This window comes from Daphnia pulicaria, chromosome 8 (genome assembly GCF_021234035.1).
Source record: "Daphnia pulicaria isolate SC F1-1A chromosome 8, SC_F0-13Bv2, whole genome shotgun sequence".
Taxonomy (NCBI): Eukaryota; Metazoa; Arthropoda; class Branchiopoda; order Diplostraca; family Daphniidae; genus Daphnia; species Daphnia pulicaria.
Genome location: NC_060920.1, coordinates 13,006,850 through 13,025,810, shown reverse-complemented (window position 1 = coordinate 13,025,810; position 18,961 = coordinate 13,006,850). Strand labels below are relative to the sequence as shown.

Here is an 18,961-nt window from a genome sequence, read left to right as displayed (position 1 = left end):
GGGCAATAGATTTTACCAAAAATGATGAAGAGAGGAAATTTGAAAAGGTAATTAAGTACTTGTAAGCTAAATCGAGCAGGCAATGAAGTGCCATTTTTAGCATTTTGTTCTTGATGTTGAAGGCAAATGACATCTTATTTCGGTCTCCATGTAAGACAGCTTTTGTGAAAAGTTTTCTGTTAGTTAGTATTTAAACCAACCACAGGGTTAGAATTTGCACGAATTTAAGTCTACTTAAGTGTGCTACATATGCTTGTTCTTTGCTCAGAATTAACTTGGGTAGTACATAAAACTCTTGATATAGATTGTTGAGTACTTCATGCTTCTAAATGAGAGCTTTTGTGAAAAATTCTGTATCAGCTTGTGTTGAGTGGGTTAGCATTTTGCTTAAATTTAAGTCAACATATTTGTGCCACATTTGTGTTTGCTTGGCATGCTTTTCTATAATTAACTAAGGTTGTACATTGAACTCTTTTAATATAGATGAAAAGTATTTTCTGCTTATAAATATGACCTTGTGAAAAAAGTCAGTTTGTGAAGAGATGAGAAATTTTTATCATGTAGAACATTCCCTTGTTTTTCTTGTATTTAAAAATATTATTGGTTTATTAATTTCTGTTTGTTTTGAAGGTTTCCTTGTTCAGTTTATGAGCTGTTAATGGTGTTTTCTGGTGTTCAGTTGAGAGATGCCCTCTGAGATGGATAATCAACTGCTGAGCCTTTTCTTATACCATCGACTCTTTGGACGTGGAGAATGGAGATGCTGTCAGTACACTGTCGAGTAGCTTGGCTGGTGATAATGGTAATAATATGGTAACAATTCCTGCCTTTATTCCTTAAGGTTATTAAATTTAAATATTTTGTGTGGTCAACTTACAGGGATCATGGCATGTAACTTATATTTGCAAGACTAATTGCCATTGGTAATTTTTCTTTAATCTAATGGTTTAATTTCTAATGGTTCTTCAATGATTATTTCTCAGGTCATGAGATCTGCTGTTCATTTTCTCCAAAATGTCGTCTCTTGGTTCATGTTGCACGTTTCGTCACATTCAGTACTTAAGATTAGTAAGAGCAATAATGTTGATTAACTTTAAAATCTGAAAACATTGTTTCTACATTAGAATTTTATTATTTGTTTCTGAAATTAAGTTTTTATTTTTCTTAACAGATGGTGGAGTCTGAAAGCTTCTTTATTGCTTTACGTGTACGTGGTCATTGCCGCTTAATGAAGGTTCTCTAAGAGGGTCTCTACTACATTGAAAGACAATATAGTGATGGAAATAGGAAATCTAATTGAAATAGTAATAATGTAAGTACTCATGACATAAGCAACACAAGCAAGTAAGTACTCAAGGGTTAGCATTTTGCTTTAATTTTTTTCAAAGTATGTGTGCTACCTATGCTTGTTTTTAGTTAAGAATTTAATGAAGTGAAACTTTAGTTCTTGATTTAAATGACATGGCAACTACTAGGGCAAACCTACTTATCAATAAGACAGCTTTTATGGAAAGGTTTTAATCAGATGGTGGATTTTTTAACTGTTTTACTAACAACAGAAATTTAAAATTTCATTCTTTAAATCTTAATGAAATTGCCATGATGTGATGATTTTAGGCAATTTTCTTTATATTTTTCTCTAGTTAAATCATTTAAATCTCAAGTGTATGATTGCTTCAACTTTTAAGTATTTGAACCATTTATTTTACAATTGAAAGATAAAATTAAACTTGCATTGTTTTACTTTGAAAATATAGGTTCCCATGGTCAGTTAGATGTTTGAGCTGGTTCGTTCACTTCGTTGTGGCTGTTTGGTGTGCAGTGATCTTCCAGGAGAAATGCGTTAAAAAGGTGATTGCGTAGACTTGCTTAAAATGGGAAAAGAATTATTTTTTTAATGAAAAAGATAATTGTTTTGTTGTTATGTCGGCTTTAGAGTTTTTTTTTTTTTTTCAGGAACAAAGTGCCGCAACAATTTGGCAACATGGCAATCTTATGCCACTGAGCCTAACGCCGTCTGCTATGGAAACTGTCAGTTACGTTGTTCGTGATTAATGCGGTCAGATTCAACATTCTTCTTCACAAATGTCTCAAAGGTAATTTAGTTGTTAGTTCATTAGGGTTTCTGAATGTACAAACAATTAACAGATGCCTTTGCTTAAATGCTGAAGAAGGTTTAGAAGAATAAAGATAGAATTCATTTGTCAATCTGTCATGCCTGTGATACATATCTGTCCAGGTCACAGAGTCTTATCCCAGTAGGTTTTTTCGTCTCTAAGAAATTATGTAGAGATTAGATTTGTTGCTTAGTAACTTGGTCTTTGATAATAATTGAGGTTTTTTTTTCATGTAGGATTAATGGTTTGGCGAGGCTGAGCCTTTTCATGGTGGTCAACAGTCCACGTGGACTTGTTGCAGACAACTGGTTAAGGGTGTGGGTAAGTGCTTCATGCTGTCTGTGGTGTTGGTCTGAAATATTTTCATTGCTTCAACTAGTTAGTGTTTGAATCATTCATTTCATATTTGTTGTCTGATGTTAAACTTGAAATTTTTGTTTTAATTTGTAAATTTTTCATTGGAATCTTGTTTCCATTTCAAAGTGTCATTCTGTTCTTTTGCTCTGTAGGTTTCCATCGTCAGTAAGATGTATGAGCTAGCTAGCAACCATGTTGCTCTTTAGTTTGCAATTCATGTTTGGGTAAGAGATTCTTTTTTCATATTATCTTGATGATTTTGAGTAAATAGCAAAGACTGACCTAAATTGTTGTCATGCAGGTGGTTTTGTTGCAGCCAGCTGGTGTAAGCGAGTTCAAGTCCAGTTGAGCTGAAGCTTAATGAACCAATCAACAATGATGGTGTTTAACATGAATTATGAATGAAGACATCTTGAAATGGTAATGTGATATTTTGTTGTAACTGGGGAATTTTCATGAAGTCTAATTCAAATATTATAGTGGGTTTAGAGTTTTTCTATAAAGATGGTTGTTTGCTCACTAGCTTTTGCTGAATTATAATTTTCTTTTTGATTTAACTAAAACATTGTTTTCCCTTTTGCAAAACTTCTGATGAAACCTTTTCTTGTGATTTTCAAAAATTGATGCTGCTCGGATTCGATTAATTTCAAAACTTAACTAGACACGACTTTTCTTTCTAGTCTTCCCTTGCATGTTTTTTTACAGCTTATACAAGTTATTATGTTAATAAATGTTTTTCTTTTTCACAATAGGAATTGGTGACAATGTGATTGTCAATCTGCTGCATGTAGTTTTTACTATCAATATATAGAGAAGTAAAACTGGAAGCAAAGTTGCAAGAAAAAGAAATGGTAATTTATGATATTTTATCGTGATTTGGGAAGTGTTTAGTTTTTTATTGAAATGTTGAGGTGTGTCAAAAGATTAACTCCAAACTGACGTAGGAAACTAGTGATGGTACCTTGTTTTATAAGCAGACCCTTGTCTATTTTATTAAGGAAAAGTTTAATGTTACAGTCAGTTTTCCTGTCAACTTAGTATAATACTTCTGTTTATTCTAATAGGTCTCGGCGAAGATGTGCAGTCGTCTTGCAGTCTGACTCCTGTTCAAGCTGTTCCTGTCCTGAATTGTGCTTGAATCTTTTAAGTAGCTGATCCTGAAGTTGTGATGCAGGAGTTATGTTGAAGAAGCTGATGTTGGTGTCATCTAGTTACAGTGTGCAATTCGGATTATTCGTCATTCGGTTTATTCATGTAAAATGTGACTGTAGTAATCTTTATCTATTTTGTTTTCCAATATGGCTTGCTGCAACTTTATGTTAGGTTAGACAAAAGATTTCTTCTCACCCTTTATTTTAAAAATAATTCTTGGCATGTTGAAATTAACTTGCAATATTTCATTGTGCTTTGAAAATTTATATCTAATACTTTTTCACAATTATGGTGAAAAAAAACAACAAAAATGATTATATATTTACTATTTAAATCGAATAAAAAAAGAAATTTAAATATTTAAATACAAAACAAATATAAATTAATTGTATAATACAAATTAAATTAATTAAATAACATTTAATTAAATTCACCAAGTTAATTTAATTACATATAATTGCGTTAATCAAGTTAATTAGATCAATTCATATAATTTTCCAATTTTAGCCAAAATGATTGAAATTTAATAATCAAAGCGTCCGGTACAAGACAAATGTTGATGTGTGCAAATTTTAAAGCAATTTATACCCAAATAAAACAAACCTAACAAACTCTTTTTGTCTCATTTGGGTGATAAACTGCTTTTGAAACTTGCACATACAGACAATCTAGACAGTGGGAGACACTGCCTTAATTGACTACAGCCAGGGAGATTACCCGTTCAATGGTTAGCGAGAGAGCCCAGACATGCACTTGTTTTATCTAACAACTACACAATTTTTCAGTCTTGAATGACAGCATTCTCTTGAATTATAGCATCACCAATAGATAAAGTCCAAGGACCAAGACAAGTAGCGAAGGAGTTACCCTGTAGACAGAATGAACATTTATTAGTTTGACAATAATTTTCAACAATATTTGAGCTACAGAAAGCAATACCTCAAATGAAGCTTAAGAAAGTAAAAAGGGATCTCAAGGGAAGTAGGCAACAGGTTACCAAACAAGGTAGCATAGCTTGTTGACTGCCAGACAGTTCTTTTTCTTCAACATGACTTTTCATTTAAAGTCTGTCATGCAAATTTAGAAACCTATAGTTTCAAACCTGTAAATAAAAAACAAGGAAATTAAGTCACCTCGTTAATAATTTTTGTCATCAATGTGCTTGACAACTTTGATCAAATAGAATAATTAAACAGTAATCAGTACTGCAGTTGAAACTGTCTTATAACATTAGACGTGAGTGCAGATCAATACTTTGAATACATATTAGACTGCAACAAAGAAAGTTCTGTGACATGACAAGTGAACTTACACATGAAACCAAGGTTCTCTAGAAGATGGAATGAGAGATTGGCCCGTGATGAGGTTGGTGATCTAGCAAGTCCAGTTGTTACAGCAGATAATTATGATGAATCCTAAAAAGATGAGAAGATCGTATGTTTCAACAATACTGTAATAAAGCTAGTGTTGGTAGTTACCTGTGTCATTTCGTGTGTCATTACCTGTGCCTGTCTCATTTCGATGGCACATTTTGAACACAATAGTCAACGGTAGGCTACGTTTCCTCCTTTAAGTTGATGAGAAACACTAAGGTTATCCAACATGTACACGGAATAGAACACATCACCGACAAGTTACAAACGAAATCACTCGAATTAACATATGTGTTTATTTTTAACTTTCGAAGAAAATAGCTGTAGCTGAAGATAGATTTACACAACGAGTCGCCATAAGCCCACATCTGACAACACAATATTCCTTCACGCCATCTATTAGACACGTCCAAAACTGACCGGCTTTAGATAGTCACAAAAACCACAAAAGTAATCAAAAAGACCATTTCTGTTTGCTTAAACTGGCCAAGGAGTCTTTAGAATTGTGCAGAGAACAAAGCTCACTTGCTAGTTTTATGTAAATTTTCCGGAAGTATACCAGAAGTAAGCGGTAGCGCCTCAACCATTGAGCTGCCGACCAAATAAACCAAATATTCGTGATCTACGTCAAATTTGGGGTCGATCCAGTGTAATTTAAACGAAATCCAGAATTTGGCCAAAATCGAGAATTTTCCTGAACTATAGTTCAGGAAAATTTTCAAAACCGAAAGTTCGAAAACGTACAAAAGAAAACATGAACTTTACCACAAATTTGACGAGGATCACGAATATGTGGTTATTTTGTGCTTCGAATGAATATTTACTTAACTACTGACTGAAATAACAAAACCGGAAGTAGAAAAAAAAACATATTTTGAAAAATATAACAAGTGAGCTTTGTTGCTGAAACAGAAACTGACAGTTATCACCCATAATTTTTTTGAAGTAGCATTGAAAAATCTCTACAGAGATGTGCAAAGTAAATGTAAATAAACTGATTCTGACAGGTAAAAAATTATCAAAGGCTATGCCGTCTAGTGTCAGAAAGAAGAAACGTTTAAAAGTAAACATGAAAACAATGTCCGCTCTAGCTCGTTGACACTCAATTGAAAGAACTGACAAAAAAAGGTAACAAATAACTTTGATACTCACGTTCACGTAACGTTCTCCTTGCAAAATTTCACCAACAACACCACACACAACAGACGAAATCCCAAGGTGGTGATGGACGCCAGTCCAACTTTTACACACTTCAACAACCACACAAATTTACCAGTCCAACTTCTACTCTGAAGACAATGCAGTGATATTGGTTCATGTGCCTTGTCTGCAAGTGATTCCAGTCATTTCAGCACCTGGGCATCAGTGTTTAGTCAGTGAATTGCTGAAAGGAAAAACACCCAGTTTGTTAGGTAAACCTGTCAGTTATTCAGAATGCTTTTCTATTCACCGCAGCATACTACAAGGCACTCCACTCCACACTACCATATCTGACAACAACATTATGTAATTGGCTCATTTGATTCTCACTCTAGGAACTTGACATATAAATAATCACATGTCACCCCTTTAGCTTTATTCCTGTAATTCTGCACTTTGTCTTACTTGTGATAAATCTTTTTTTTTTTCTGTAGGTTACGATGACCATTGATAATTGGAGAGCAGCATTGGAATGTGACAGGTTGTCTGGGCTAAAAGCCCCTAAAAGCCTCCCAAGATTTCTTTGGGGAAACTTTGTCTGCTCCTAAGCTACACAGTACACAACTACACATCATAAGTTACTTTAAAATATAAAAACAAATTCAGATTAGGATTTCAAGTTTAACCGATTTTAAATAACATAAAATTTAGCTACTGATTCTTATTGTGTTCATGACTCAATGTTTTCAGAAGATTTCAGCTGAAGTTGACCTAGGTGCAGCCTCACTCCTCAGTGCTTGTGAAAACAGAGATCAAACAGGACAATCCAATAATGCAAGCTATGTCTTCCTAAACTAAATAGTTTGCATTTGCAAGATACTTCTTTTGTCCAGGATTAAAAAATTATTACTGTGGCATCTAATGTATATCATTTCTAATTAGCAATCTGCATTCCAGTCATAGTTAATCTCTAAAATATTGCTACATTCCCCAGATTCAATTCTTTGCTGTTATTTATTTTGCAGACAACTGCAAGACAGTACTATCATTCAAGTGGTTATGGTGAGTAACAGTTAATTAAGTACTGTTTTAGGAAAATGTATCATTGATTAATTATAGAAGGTTTATTATGACAGAACAATGTTATGTCTAATTGTAATTTATCAGAACTAGTACAAATTTACAAGTTATTAGGACAATATGAAACTTCACGAAAATTAATAGATGTAAAATTCAATGAAATATTCAAATGCTTACTTTCCTTCCCCAATTTTCTCCTCCTTCCTTTCCTAATTGAAAAGTTTCTTTTATTAACTGTTGGGGATAAAATTTCCCATGTTTGTTTTTCTTTTTTCTAAAAATCTTAACATCCGAACGAAATAGACAAAATGCCAATTGAACAAAATACTAATTGCAACTTTTATACGGTATAATTAAGTAGTACTTGGGAGCTTCGGTGTTGTAGCTAGGTAAAGCATAGGTTGCGGTGTAGCAAACTGGAGCATCAGTGTAGTATTTCTTCGTAGTACGAAAAGGCAGCTTCTGCGTAGGGCTGCGTAATACTTGAACGCCTGTTACCGCAAGTTGTGGCTGTGTAGATCGGGGCAGAGTAGTTCTTGGGCGCTTTGGTGTAGTTTGCAACCATTTTGGTTTAGTAATCAGCCGGAGCCTCGTTGTAGTAGCTGGGAAAGAGTAGTACTACTTTAGCCATCGGTGTAGTAAGTAGCTGGGAACAGAGTAGTACTACTTTAGCCATCGGTGTAGTAAGTAGCTGAGGACAGAGTAGTACTTGGGAGCCTCGGTGTAGTAGGTTGGGGCAGCATACGTATTCCTGTAGTACTCCGGTACCTTATTGGTGTAGATCGGGGCAGAGTAATACTTCGGAGCGTCAGTGTGGTAACTGGGGGAAGATAAGTTGTGGTAAAATACACCAGTACGTTAGTGGTGTAGTACTTGAAGGTCTCGGCGCAGTAACTGGTCGTAGCGTGAGTTGCTTTTGGTTAGTAAGGCGGCGTTGCGGTTTAGTATACACCATACCAAGAAGACATCGGTACACCAGTGGTCGACCCAGCCATCAACGATAACATCCAACAGCAGCACTTCGCCATAGTTAACCAATACAATTAATAAATTTAAACATTAATATTAAATAATGAATGGCATATTAACAATTAGTCAAAAGCAGCATTAATATAAAACTTCGTATATAAAACAGAACATATACCAATGATTGCAAACTTGTCTTGACAGTGTCACACTTATGCGTCTTGGCGGTGTAAGCTGGGGTAGCGTAGGTTGCAGTGTAGTACTTAGGCGCGCTTCGGTGTAGTATTCGACCTATTTGGTAGTGTAAAAGGCTGCAGCCTCGGTGTAGTAGCTGGGAGAAAAATAGTAATTGGGAGCATCAGTATAGTATACTGGAGCAGCGTAGATTGTAGTGTAATACTCTGGAGCTTTGGTGGTGTACTTGCGAGACTCAGTGTGGTACTCAGACGCCTTGGTGATGTAACTCAAAGCAGAGTAATCATCAGTATAGTAGCTCGGGGCAGAGTAATACTTCTTGCAATACTCTGGAGCCTAGGTGGTGTAGTAATTTGGGGGCCTCTGTTAGTAAGTAGGTATTGCGTATTGCGTAGAAAGGAAAAAAATTGTTGTGTAGAAAGGTGGCGACGTGGTTTACTATTCTTTCGCTGCTGATGCTTAGTATCCACCATACCCAGGAGACATCGGTACGATCGTGGTCGACCCATCCATCAGCGATACAATAACCAACAGCAGCACGACGCTTTGGTTAGCTAAGCAATTAGTTTCCACATTAATAATCTATAATAACTGGCATACTAAGAAAAAGAGAAAAATGGGATTGATACATAACTAAATACAAAAATTAAGAATATTTACCCATAATTGCGAACTAGTAGTTGCCAATTTGCCATGTCTGAGATGCTCATTTGATTGACTTCTATCGACAATTCTCTCGCTTACTAAGTTTTTCCTTCTCGTGATTCACCTTCTACTCGAGCCGTGCGGCAATTGTACCTGCTTGAAAATGATGCAACACTTGTCATTGGTGTATTTTTCAATTGTAACTAGATTAACAAATTTGAAAAATTTTTGAATTGATACGATACTTCATGTAAAATCTGAATATTTACCCATGATTGCGATTTGGTTACACGACGAGGAATGTAGTTAGTGACTCAACTTTGATGTATTTGTGCCGCAGCTTTACCACACCTTTCACAAGCTGGCTGCAACAAAACCATAGCATGAAAGACAGCAATGAAGTTCACATTCTGCATGTTCTCAAATCCTCCGTCAGTTAAGCAGAGGGATCTCCTCCCTAAATATATATAAAAGATACTAAACAGATATTTTGCATTATTACAGGGAAATTGTTAAAAAAAAAAAATACTTTGTTATATGGGATGAGACGTACAGGTAACAGCAGTTCGAAAGCAAGCTACAGCAGTTTTAGTCCACGTTATCGGATTATTATGGCCAAGTTGATGCTATAGGCTATACCTGTAAACCCACAATTAAATATTAAACATTCATTAAACATAAGAAAATACAAAATGGAATTACCTTTTGATTAACATGACTGAAAAGCTAAAAGGACGCCGGAAGTTCGTAATACATTTTCGGTCAGTGTCTCGGAAACAAATGGGAAATGGCGGAATTTCGTTCCCGGCACGAAGAAAAGCACTACCTGGGGTTTGGCGGATTTCATTTTTGACATTTTACTGTTTTAACCACGGATACGAACAAATTAGAAATTTTACTTGTCATTCCCCGAGTTTCTAACATACAGAAAACTGGCTTTACATCCATTCGTAAGATATTTTTCAAGTTGGTCAAAAGAGCAACATGCAATAACCTGACAGACAGCTTCTCTCTAAATAAAAATGCTACTAATCATGACAAATAAAACAAATAAATAAAATTACCAAAAAGCTGAGAATGAGAATTGTTCATCACAATCACACCTCTACAGGAATCAACATGTCAGATGGCCACCATTTTGAATAATTGAGGGGGAGTGGACATGAAGTGTTTCTGCATGTGACGAAAGCTACAATCGGTACTTGTAGCAAGCTGCAAGAGTAACACCGTCCAACAGCTGGCTGCAACAAATCCAGACTGCAATGAAAAAGCTCAGGCCATCAAGAGAAAGATAAAAACTCAATTACAATCAGAAGCAAACTCATCAAATAACTAAATGTAACCTTAGAAGTTGAACATAATTACTTACACTTTTCTGAAGAATTTCTGCATGTGGCAAAACAAAATGTACACCCGGTACGTGCAGCAAGAGACAACATTTTGGGAAAATGTACAGCAGTTTCAGGCCACATGATCAGATGGAATTGCCAAGTATAACTGTTATCTGTAAATTCACCACAAAAAAACTCACATTTAAAAACTTAAAGAATACAAGTGGGAATTTCCATTTATATGAGTGAAATGTCAGGGAAAAAGTACGAAAGAACCAGAAACAAGTAACGACTAATAACGTTCGCGCAGCGCGCATTCTAGTAATACCCCCAAATTATGGGAAAAACAGTGTATACAATTACACATGACTCTTTACGACAAAAGAATACCAGGAGTAGGACAAAACTACGCAGTCCAACAGATCTCTCTGATATCTCAAATTTTACAGAGGAAATTAGAATTGGCAAGGTATTCAAATTGCTAATTGATCTCTAGTCATATTAACATTGATCTCTTGTCACATTAACAAAGTACTTTAATAGGAAATTGGATAAAAATAATTACTTCTGCATGGGACGAGACGTTACGAGTGGGTATACATGCAGCACACATTTCGGTAAAATGAACAGGCACTCAAGTCCGAGTTCAATGGTTTGACAAAGTGGTGTTTTATAATTGAAATCACCTGTAAATTTACACATCGAAAATTAACATTAATATTTATAACCCTAAGAAATTAATAAAAAGTACCTTAGTATTTTCATCATGCAAAAACGTCCCGACCGACGTTCCTGTTCTGCTGCGTAAAGCCGTAAACTACTCAACTCGGACGTCAAAGAACAAAATGGCCGTATTGGCCTGAAGACATTGGAGCCACCTAGCGACACCCAATTGGAATGCTTGCTTACAGATAGCACGCAGCAGCTCAACTCAACTGGAATCGTCACGCCTTTCACTGAAGCTTCCCTGACACAACATACAAATGATTTTTAAATTAGCAATTTCAGACTTTCGTGAACTTTTTCAACATCAAAATGTAAATATTTACAACTTTCGTGAACTTTTTCAACATCAAAATGTAAATATTTACAGAAGGTATGGAGAGTTTAAGAAAAAAATAAAACTTACAATTTCGAATTTCCTGAAGAATTTCCACATGTTCATAATAAGTTAAACAGCAAAAGTTTGTCCCACCAACTCAACTCTTTAGTTTTGAGAGATAATTTCGCACTGGCAAACTCGGCGTAGCCAGATTTCATTTTTGAAACCCCATCCCACCACTTAATTTTAATTTCCAAAATTGATTTGGTATAGAAACTCCCTGTTATTTTTAATATTTTACAATCTGTTCCTTCATTCAAGTAATAATTTTAAAATGAAGACCTCCCTGATAAAGTGATCAGAAGTCAGAACTATAATATTAATTACGGTAGATGATGTCGTCGATTAGCTATTATTCAAATCTCGTAATTAGCAAATGTAAATTATCCGTTTCAATTTTAATCACACTATTTTCAGGTTGTTTCACGCAACTCAGCATGAACAAAAGTTTGACATTTGTTTGATTTTGAACAATGGTAGGGTATATGGCACATGACGTTACTGAATTACAATCAAAATGTAAGTAGCATTGAAAGATTGATTTTCCTTTTGTTTCTTCTTCTTAGTTTAAAAGTTCTTGATTTAAAAGTTGAAATGGAATATTATAAAATTCCTTGTAGCAATGATGCTTGCAGCGATAACTTGCAGTCCCATTTTATAATTGGGTAGGCACTACCACTACCGGATTCGGATATACCGCGGTAACTCTTTTCTTGCAAACCTTTTGTTGGCACGGTTGGCACAATTCTTTTCTGTGAACTCCTCTACTAACAAAATGTATAGGAGAATTGATCCGCTTTTTTTCAATTTCTTCTTCGTGCAAGTCCGTATAATTTTCGTTCCCGTAATAATGAAAATCGATTTCCATCAAGAGAAAACTCAATACTGCGTCAATCTCTTCAGGTTGTAAGTCTCCTGTATAGTACGGTTTGCTCTAAAATTAACAAGCGATAGTATTAATAAATGGGGTGTAGAATCATAGAATAGCTAATATTGACATACATTTGGGTTTCCAGGACAATGGAAACATTTTTGGCCTAGAATATGAACAGCTACTTGACCAATACGAACTCCTTCGCTATTTGGTGGATTCAGCCACATCCAAAAGCTTATCCATGCTCTTTTCGATTCCCATACGTATTCGCATTTCTAGAGAGAGTAGAGGACAAATATATGATATTTCAAAAATGTCACATAGAATATTATTTTGAATATATATTTTTACCGGCATTTGGCATTTGAATCCTGCTTCAACTTTCTCTCCGAGGAATCGCTCCCATTTCTGCTCTCTTCTTAGAGGGTGATCCTTGGTGACTTTCTCCAGGCTCATGATCCACTTATGCGTGGGATTTTTTTGGGTAAAATATTCAAACTTGTTTTGAAAACTTAGCTCCCATTCCTGTTTGATTCTGAAAAGAAAAATTTAATAGATGATAAATTCAAGATAAGACATGTGTCCCAGCGTATGTAAAGGGGCTTAAAATATCCTACTGTTCTAGAGATTTATCCCATCGATTTTTCAATTTTGTGATGCGTCTCATGTCGACGGGTGGTTTCGATTCGTTAGGTTTCGGAATTTGTAAACCACCACTCACACTTTCCTTGAATGGAGGGATCTGATCCAATGACGGGATATCACCGTTTAATTTCGACGATCCTTTCTTCACTTGTGGATTTTTTTTCTCTTTTGTTTTTCTCTCGCGCAGTTTCCGCTGGCTTTCGATTTGATTTTCTTCATCCTTTGAGTAATTAATTTGGTAAAAATACCAACCAATCTCCATCATAAGATAGCTCAGCACAGCCTCCACTTCATCCTGGTACACATCTATCATTGGCAGCTTTGAATTAAAATAAATAAAGAAAGAAATTGTTTAGTTGCAGAATTTTTTCAATAAGTAACTTCAGACAGAGATTTGCCTTACATTGGAAGAGCCACATTTTTCCTTATTGGGGCATAATTGAGGCTTCACCCAAACAAGGGTTTTTCCTGCAATTTCTCCAGTGTTGGACTGCTTATTAAATGCATAGTAGAAACAAACAATACCATTGTCTGTAACCCATACATGGTTACAGTCCTATTAAAAACATAAAAAGTCATGTTAAAAAGTCACATTCACTATTAACATTTCATTCAACAAATTTTACCTTGCACTTGCATGCCATGCTTAACTTTTCTTCTAATGAGTGTTCCCATTCATGTGTAGATGGACAATCATTTGTTACAGCAAGTGTCCAGGAATCTTTGAAATTCTTAAATTTTTCTTTGAATACTTTCTCCCACTTATTCCACATCCTAATTTGAAAATTTAATTAGAAAACATAATTATCAAACTTTTTTGTGGAGGAAATCATTAGAAGAGAAGAGAAAATTTCAGATTTATACTTGTCATCAATTTGATCCCATCTCCTCATTCGATTGACCTTGGCTCTTCTCTTAGTTTTCAGTTGGTCTGGGACAGACATTCTGCAACTTTCACACTGAAGTTAGAAATAATTAATAACAATTCAGTATCTTTACAAAGCTTTTACATACTTTACCTTCAGCAAAATACTTGCAACACTATCTCATGCAGCTTTACGTAATGACGCACTTCCACCCAACGAAACACAGATAAATACACCTGTTGCTGATTACAAATGCTTTTCGATTGTCGCATCAATACTTGTGCTTCACGTGAGCTATTATCATTATCACAGCCGTTAAACAAAATGAATTCTGAATAGAGAGTAAGTTTACAACACACTTTTCGGATTTGTCATCACAATTTGTTTGCTACATTCCAATTTCCGTTCAGCGAAAATTGGAAAAATGTAACATGAGGCAATCGGGGCGGAGACTTGCGAATTCTCCCTACGATTTGTTAAAAAAGTCACGTGATAAACACAGGAAACGATTCAAATTTCAAAGGAAGGATGACAAATTTTCTGTATTCTGTATAGCCCATGAGTCATTATTCAAATATGATGTCATCATAAATTTTTCACAGTTTTTTTTTCTATTTCTTTTTATTTATTTAAAATTATCATGTATTTTTTTTAGTTTGAATTCTCGTGCTTGAGTGAATCTGGCATCCCTGTAAAGAAATACAAGCAGAAGACATTTTCGAATAGGAAAAATATGTTCGAAAATAAGGTTCTCGTGAGTCGCAAGAAGCAAAGAACAATTGGTGTCATCAATTGAATATTTATAACTGTTTAAAACGCAAAAACCACGCTTATTTTACCATAATGGCAGATGAAGAAGAAACTAATGAGTATCGCTGGGAGTCGGGATATGAAAAAACATGGTAAGTACTTAGTGATATGAAGTATAAAGATACACAGGGGAGGTCTGAAACCATGAGACTAAATTCACTTATTGAATGAAATCTAGGGAAGCTATTAAAGAAGATGATGATGGTTTATTGGAATCAAATGTGGCTGAAATAGTAGCCCGAGCCAAAAGGAAAAGAGCTGCCCTGAAAGCCACCGGTGCGATCCAACTTGGAATGATGAGGCATCTCTTTGTTGTTATAGATGCTTCAGAATGCATGTTTTTGCAGGATTTGAAACCTACTCGCTTCCTCTGTGTTTTAAAGTTATTAGAATTGTTTGTTCATGAATTCTTTGACCTTAACCCAATAAGTCAGTTGGGAATATTAACAACCAAACTGAAGCGCAGTGAACAAGTTTCAGCTCTTGCTGGTAACCAGAAAAAGCATATTGAGGTAAATCTTAACTTAATCATCAAGAAATCAAAATAAACTTTTTAACATTCCTAGGCATTACAACAAATGAAGGATACTTCATGTGAAGGGGAGCCATCACTTCAAAACTCATTAGAAAGGGCTATGAATGGGCTGAAAAACATGCCTGCCCACTCTAGTAGAGAAGTGTTGGTGTTATTTGGCAGCTTGACTACTTGCGATCCGGGTGACATACAAAAAACGATCAAGTCTTTGAAGGAGAATAACATTCGGGTTTCAATCATCGGGCTGGCGGCAGAAGTAAGGATTTGCCGAGAAATTGCCAAAAGAACTGGTGGCACTTACAATGTTCTTCTCGACGATCATCATCTGAAGGAACTCATTCTAAATCAAGTGCAACCACCGGCTGTAGCAGGTAATTGTTTCTTTGGAATTGTTATTATTGGAACACGGTACAGTGTAGCTTTGAAATTTAGGTTCTATGGAGGCCTCACTGGTGAAAATGGGTTTTCCTGGAGGTAAAACTGGTTCAAGCGACGGAGCTTCAGATTCTGCTGCAGATCACGCCCCAGCTTATTGTCTTTGGTAAATTCTTGGCGATATTTGAGTATATTCAAGTGTTTCATTACTTTCTGTTTGCTTTACAGCCATATTGAAAACGAAACATCATGTTTAATGGGCAATAACAGTGGCTATAACTGTCCGCAATGTGGAAGTCGTTATTGTGAGCTCCCAGTTGAGTGCAAACAATGCGGATTGACTCTGGTTTCTGCCCCTCATCTTGCCCGTTCTTATCACCATCTCTTTCCCATCAAACCATTTATAGAACGAGCAGAAGTTCCCGAGATGACGCATTGCTTTGCGTGCGCCAAGCCTTTTGGTGAATTGGATCCCAATGTAAGAATGATTATTGGTTCTTCGACGATTTTCTTACATCTGTTATTTATTTTATTTTTTTAAAAAAGGTTTACGAGTGTGAAAACTGCAAACAGATTGTATGTCTTGACTGCGACCTATTCATACGAGAAACATTGCACACATGCCCTGGATGTGCTAGTGATCCAGTCACAGCTCAAATGAAAACTAACTGAATAAAATTGTTTCATTCATTCAGAAGTTGAACTCCACAAATGTACATAACGTTCGGTTGGTATTAACTAAAAATTTAATTGTGTAATCCGAGTATTTGTGCAGTGTACATTTGCAATGAAAACAAAGCCAATCTATTAGGGACATTAGTCACGTTAGTTTGAATAAGGTACACACAAAAAAAAAAGTCAAATAACGTCTTGTAGGATAGCTTTTGAAAATTAAACCTAAAAAGTTTTCGTCGAAATGTAAAAGCTTATATCGCACGTAATAATAGGAAAGAAAACCGAAGAGTAAAAAAAAACATTTTGGTTTTGGCGTATTCGTGTGCTGCATAATTTTTAAGTGTCTTGCATAAGTCGACAGCTGCGACAAAATAGGCGGCCGTACAAAGGATAACATCGCCGCTCTGGCTCATCCGTTAACTGTAATCCACAACTCTAATAGCAAAAGAAACATTTAAAAATTGCGTTGAAAAGAAGACCTTATTTGTTGAATGTCAAACCTCGCAAACATAGCAATCAACGTGAAAGTCCTTGTTCATAGACACAACGCGTACCGTCTCTTTGCTACCCTATAAGTGCATAGAAAAAAGAATGTCGTATCCCTTTCTTTTATGAGCATTTCAAATTTGTCAAGGGCCCTGGAACCAAATAGATCTCTCACCTGAGCAGGCGTGATAATTTCATCGCAAGCTGCGCATCTCGGTGCAAACATCCTTCACCCAGCGCAAGACAACGATGATACAAGAAAAGTGTTCAAAAAAGAGAGAATTAAGCAGGCTCTTAGGAAGTAAATATTCCTCCAATCAGGCAGGCAAAAAATGGCCCAGCACGTAAGAGTTTTGACTCAAAATAAAAACCATGTACCAAAGAAACACGCAACGGAGTGGTGCAGGTAATGTGGTACAACAGATCTAGGTGCAAAAAAGAGATGGAATTCTTCTTTTACCTGTGGTAGTCTGTCACACAGTAGATTTTATGGTCTACGTCGATAGTGAATGGAACCCCGTCCAAGCATTCGTTGCAAACGCAGCAACGGAAGCATCCAGGATGATAAGATTTTCCCATAGCTTGTAAAATCTGTACAACATATTTTTTAATGATTATAATTGAAACGGGATTTGTCCAGAAAATAAAGCTCTTACAGTTTCCATTATTAAATGTCCACATAGTCCACATTTCTCAGCAGTTTGTTGAAAGCCAGAGTACTGTGAAAATAGAAAGGATTTATAAGCAAAAAGTTGCCCAGTTAACCTATAAAAAATGATACACACCAAATAATCCTCCTCGCAGTAAACCTTTCCATGGACATTATAGAAAGCTTTTCCCCGAAGGGCCCGACCACAGGAACAGCATACGAAGCAGCAAGTGTGATAGAGATTTCCCATTGCCTGGCAGGCTTCGGCCGCCCCAGTAATTTTTTCCCCACAAGTGTGACAGACACCTATTGTATTGGTGCGCGATTGTTCCAAAACAGTAAGAACCTTTAGGAAGTGAAATTTTTGCTAAATAAAATATATTCATTACCAAAAAATTCCCCATCTTGTTCTTGATTCTCCATTTCTTCTTCTATTTCTTTCATGAAAGATTCAAATTTTTTCTCGGCATCAGAAGTTTCCTGAAATTAAAGAAATAAAAAAAAAATATTAAACAAACACAAACAAAATGCTAAGAAGGTACAAACCTTTTTTGAAGGAAGAGTTGCAAAGGGCATTTTAGGGGAGGAACCAGCTGGACTCATCTGTTGAATGCTTGAATCAGTTGTCATTCCTGGTTTGATGAATCGCTGAGGTGACTTTTCATATCCAGTTGTAGTAGTGCTTGAAGCGTTTTGAGTGTGTTGATAGGTAGGAGTAGGTTGGGAAAACCTTTGAGGAGATGGCTTGATGATTTGTGGTGCCTGATATGCTTGTGTGAAAGATTTGCATTTCATCGATGATGTAGAAGGTGGGGGAAACTGACTTGGCTCAAAGGGCTGTTGTGTGGCCAACTGGGCATCAGTTTTCAATGCAGCAAGGTTGGAGGAAACTGGCTGATAGGTTGGCACACACATGTTACTAGCTGATGAAATAATTGAAAATGTTTTCTTTGGTGAAGTGTAGAATTGAAGATTCTCATAAACAGGTGCTTCGTCAGCAGAAGTCACCAAGTTTGGTGGTGTGTAGCGCATGGCTTCTTCCAAACTCACTTTGGATTGCGTGGGGACGTGTGATATCTTGGATATCTGAACAAGTCTTTGGGAAAATTGTTCCGGAGGTGGGATAAATGCATCTTCATACCTGCCTCTGACAGGACTTCCAGTGAGTTCCTCCAGGTTGGCATAAATTCCTTCCGAAGATGTAGATCCATACTGAGGTTCATATTTCATTTGAGTAGCTGAATTAGGATACTTGTATGGTGGTAATTGGCCACTAGTAGCTGGATACTGAAATCCAGTAGTAGGTCGAGTGATGTTGCTCGTTCTGTTGGCTTCGGCTAGTCGCAGAGCCGACATTTTCTTGCCTAATTCCTGGTCCATGATCAGGGATGTTAATACTTCTACTCTGTCTAATACGTCTCAAGGATATCCGAACCTAATCAACGTCACAGAAAGAGAATGGTACTCATTCCCGCCTACGAAAACACAACACAAACGTGATAACAGATTGCGTGTCGAATGAACTGGCTGTGTGTGTGTACACAGTCGAGTGTCTGCTGGAGTCTCTGCCTAAGGGTAATGGAGAGGG

The 18,961-nt window shown here is 36.2% G+C and overlaps 3 protein-coding genes and 2 long non-coding RNA genes across 9 annotated transcripts; 2 read left to right on the top strand and 3 right to left on the bottom strand.

Moving 5' to 3' along the window:
* Window positions 1-17: 17 nt before the first annotated feature.
* Window positions 18-4,008, top strand: LOC124311573. 4 transcript variants are annotated; one of them, XR_006909904.1, is made up of 12 exons: window positions 18-47; window positions 631-802; window positions 880-923; window positions 984-1,068; window positions 1,172-1,312; window positions 1,758-1,851; window positions 1,957-2,096; window positions 2,354-2,438; window positions 2,627-2,698; window positions 2,776-2,894; window positions 3,227-3,325; window positions 3,539-4,008. It is a non-coding gene; the product is annotated as an uncharacterized LOC124311573 (long non-coding RNA). The 4 variants fall into 4 exon arrangements; XR_006909906.1 differs by adding an exon at window positions 2,175-2,258 and having other exon boundaries at window positions 2,354-2,698; XR_006909905.1 differs by adding an exon at window positions 2,172-2,258 and having other exon boundaries at window positions 2,354-2,698.
* A 144-nt stretch (window positions 4,009-4,152) lies between these two features.
* LOC124311591 lies at window positions 4,153-11,309 on the bottom strand. The gene is made up of 16 exons (XR_006909948.1): window positions 11,108-11,309; window positions 10,922-11,042; window positions 10,395-10,529; window positions 10,090-10,282; window positions 9,728-10,037; window positions 9,555-9,664; window positions 9,295-9,482; window positions 9,041-9,181; window positions 8,364-8,979; window positions 7,887-8,238; window positions 6,152-7,821; window positions 5,105-5,193; window positions 4,939-5,041; window positions 4,566-4,728; window positions 4,374-4,494; window positions 4,153-4,324 (listed from the first exon to the last, which is right to left on the bottom strand). It is a non-coding gene; the product is annotated as an uncharacterized LOC124311591 (long non-coding RNA).
* A 528-nt stretch (window positions 11,310-11,837) lies between these two features.
* On the bottom strand, window positions 11,838-14,268 carry LOC124311186. Of its 2 annotated transcripts, none has more exons than XM_046775558.1 (8): window positions 13,992-14,268; window positions 13,842-13,936; window positions 13,604-13,751; window positions 13,381-13,533; window positions 12,950-13,296; window positions 12,684-12,867; window positions 12,461-12,607; window positions 11,838-12,392 (listed from the first exon to the last, which is right to left on the bottom strand). In XM_046775558.1, the coding sequence occupies exons 2-8, from the start codon at window positions 13,919-13,921 to the stop codon at window positions 12,114-12,116; spliced, it is 1,338 nt and encodes a 445-aa protein (XP_046631514.1). In that variant the 5' UTR covers window positions 13,922-13,936; window positions 13,992-14,268; the 3' UTR covers window positions 11,838-12,113. The 2 variants fall into 2 exon arrangements, with proteins under 2 accessions (XP_046631514.1, XP_046631512.1); XM_046775556.1 differs by having other exon boundaries at window positions 13,997-14,268.
* A 137-nt stretch (window positions 14,269-14,405) lies between these two features.
* On the top strand, window positions 14,406-16,253 carry LOC124311222 (general transcription factor IIH subunit 2-like). The gene is made up of 6 exons (XM_046775619.1): window positions 14,406-14,745; window positions 14,832-15,165; window positions 15,220-15,559; window positions 15,621-15,729; window positions 15,792-16,041; window positions 16,110-16,253. The coding sequence occupies exons 1-6, from the start codon at window positions 14,687-14,689 to the stop codon at window positions 16,233-16,235; spliced, it is 1,218 nt and encodes a 405-aa protein (XP_046631575.1). The 5' UTR covers window positions 14,406-14,686; the 3' UTR covers window positions 16,236-16,253.
* Window positions 16,254-16,291: 38 nt separating this feature from the next.
* Window positions 16,292-18,921, bottom strand: LOC124311136 (LIM domain-containing protein jub-like). The gene is made up of 8 exons (XM_046775461.1): window positions 17,920-18,921; window positions 17,763-17,853; window positions 17,510-17,679; window positions 17,381-17,443; window positions 17,185-17,315; window positions 16,900-16,951; window positions 16,739-16,807; window positions 16,292-16,673 (listed from the first exon to the last, which is right to left on the bottom strand). Exons 1-8 carry the CDS (start codon window positions 18,751-18,753, stop codon window positions 16,575-16,577), a joined length of 1,509 nt encoding a protein of 502 aa, XP_046631417.1. The 5' UTR covers window positions 18,754-18,921; the 3' UTR covers window positions 16,292-16,574.
* Between the last annotated feature and the right edge of the window lie 40 nt (window positions 18,922-18,961).

Bases quoted from the DNA above. Each gene is read 5' to 3' on its own strand.
- LOC124311186 (XM_046775558.1), bottom strand. From the start codon at position 13,921: ATGTCTGTCCCAGACCAACTGAAAACTAAGAGAAGAGCCAAGGTCAAT. The intron at 13,752-13,841 runs GTATAAATCTGA...TTTTCAAATTAG, and splicing joins TGGGATCAAATTGATGACAA to GATGTGGAATAAGTGGGAGA. The intron at 13,534-13,603 runs GTAAAATTTGTT...TGTTTTTAATAG, and splicing joins GCATGGCATGCAAGTGCAAG to GACTGTAACCATGTATGGGT.
- LOC124311222 (XM_046775619.1), top strand. From the start codon at position 14,687: ATGGCAGATGAAGAAGAAACTAATGAGTATCGCTGGGAGTCGGGATAT. The intron at 14,746-14,831 runs GTAAGTACTTAG...AATGAAATCTAG, and splicing joins TCGGGATATGAAAAAACATG to GGAAGCTATTAAAGAAGATG. The intron at 15,560-15,620 runs GTAATTGTTTCT...TTTGAAATTTAG, and splicing joins GCAACCACCGGCTGTAGCAG to GTTCTATGGAGGCCTCACTG.
- LOC124311136 (XM_046775461.1), bottom strand. From the start codon at position 18,753: ATGGACCAGGAATTAGGCAAGAAAATGTCGGCTCTGCGACTAGCCGAA. The intron at 17,854-17,919 runs GTTTGTACCTTC...CTTTAATTTCAG, and splicing joins CAACTCTTCCTTCAAAAAAG to GAAACTTCTGATGCCGAGAA. The intron at 16,952-17,184 runs GTAAAAGAAGAA...CGCTGGGTGAAG, and splicing joins TGTGTGACAGACTACCACAG to GATGTTTGCACCGAGATGCG.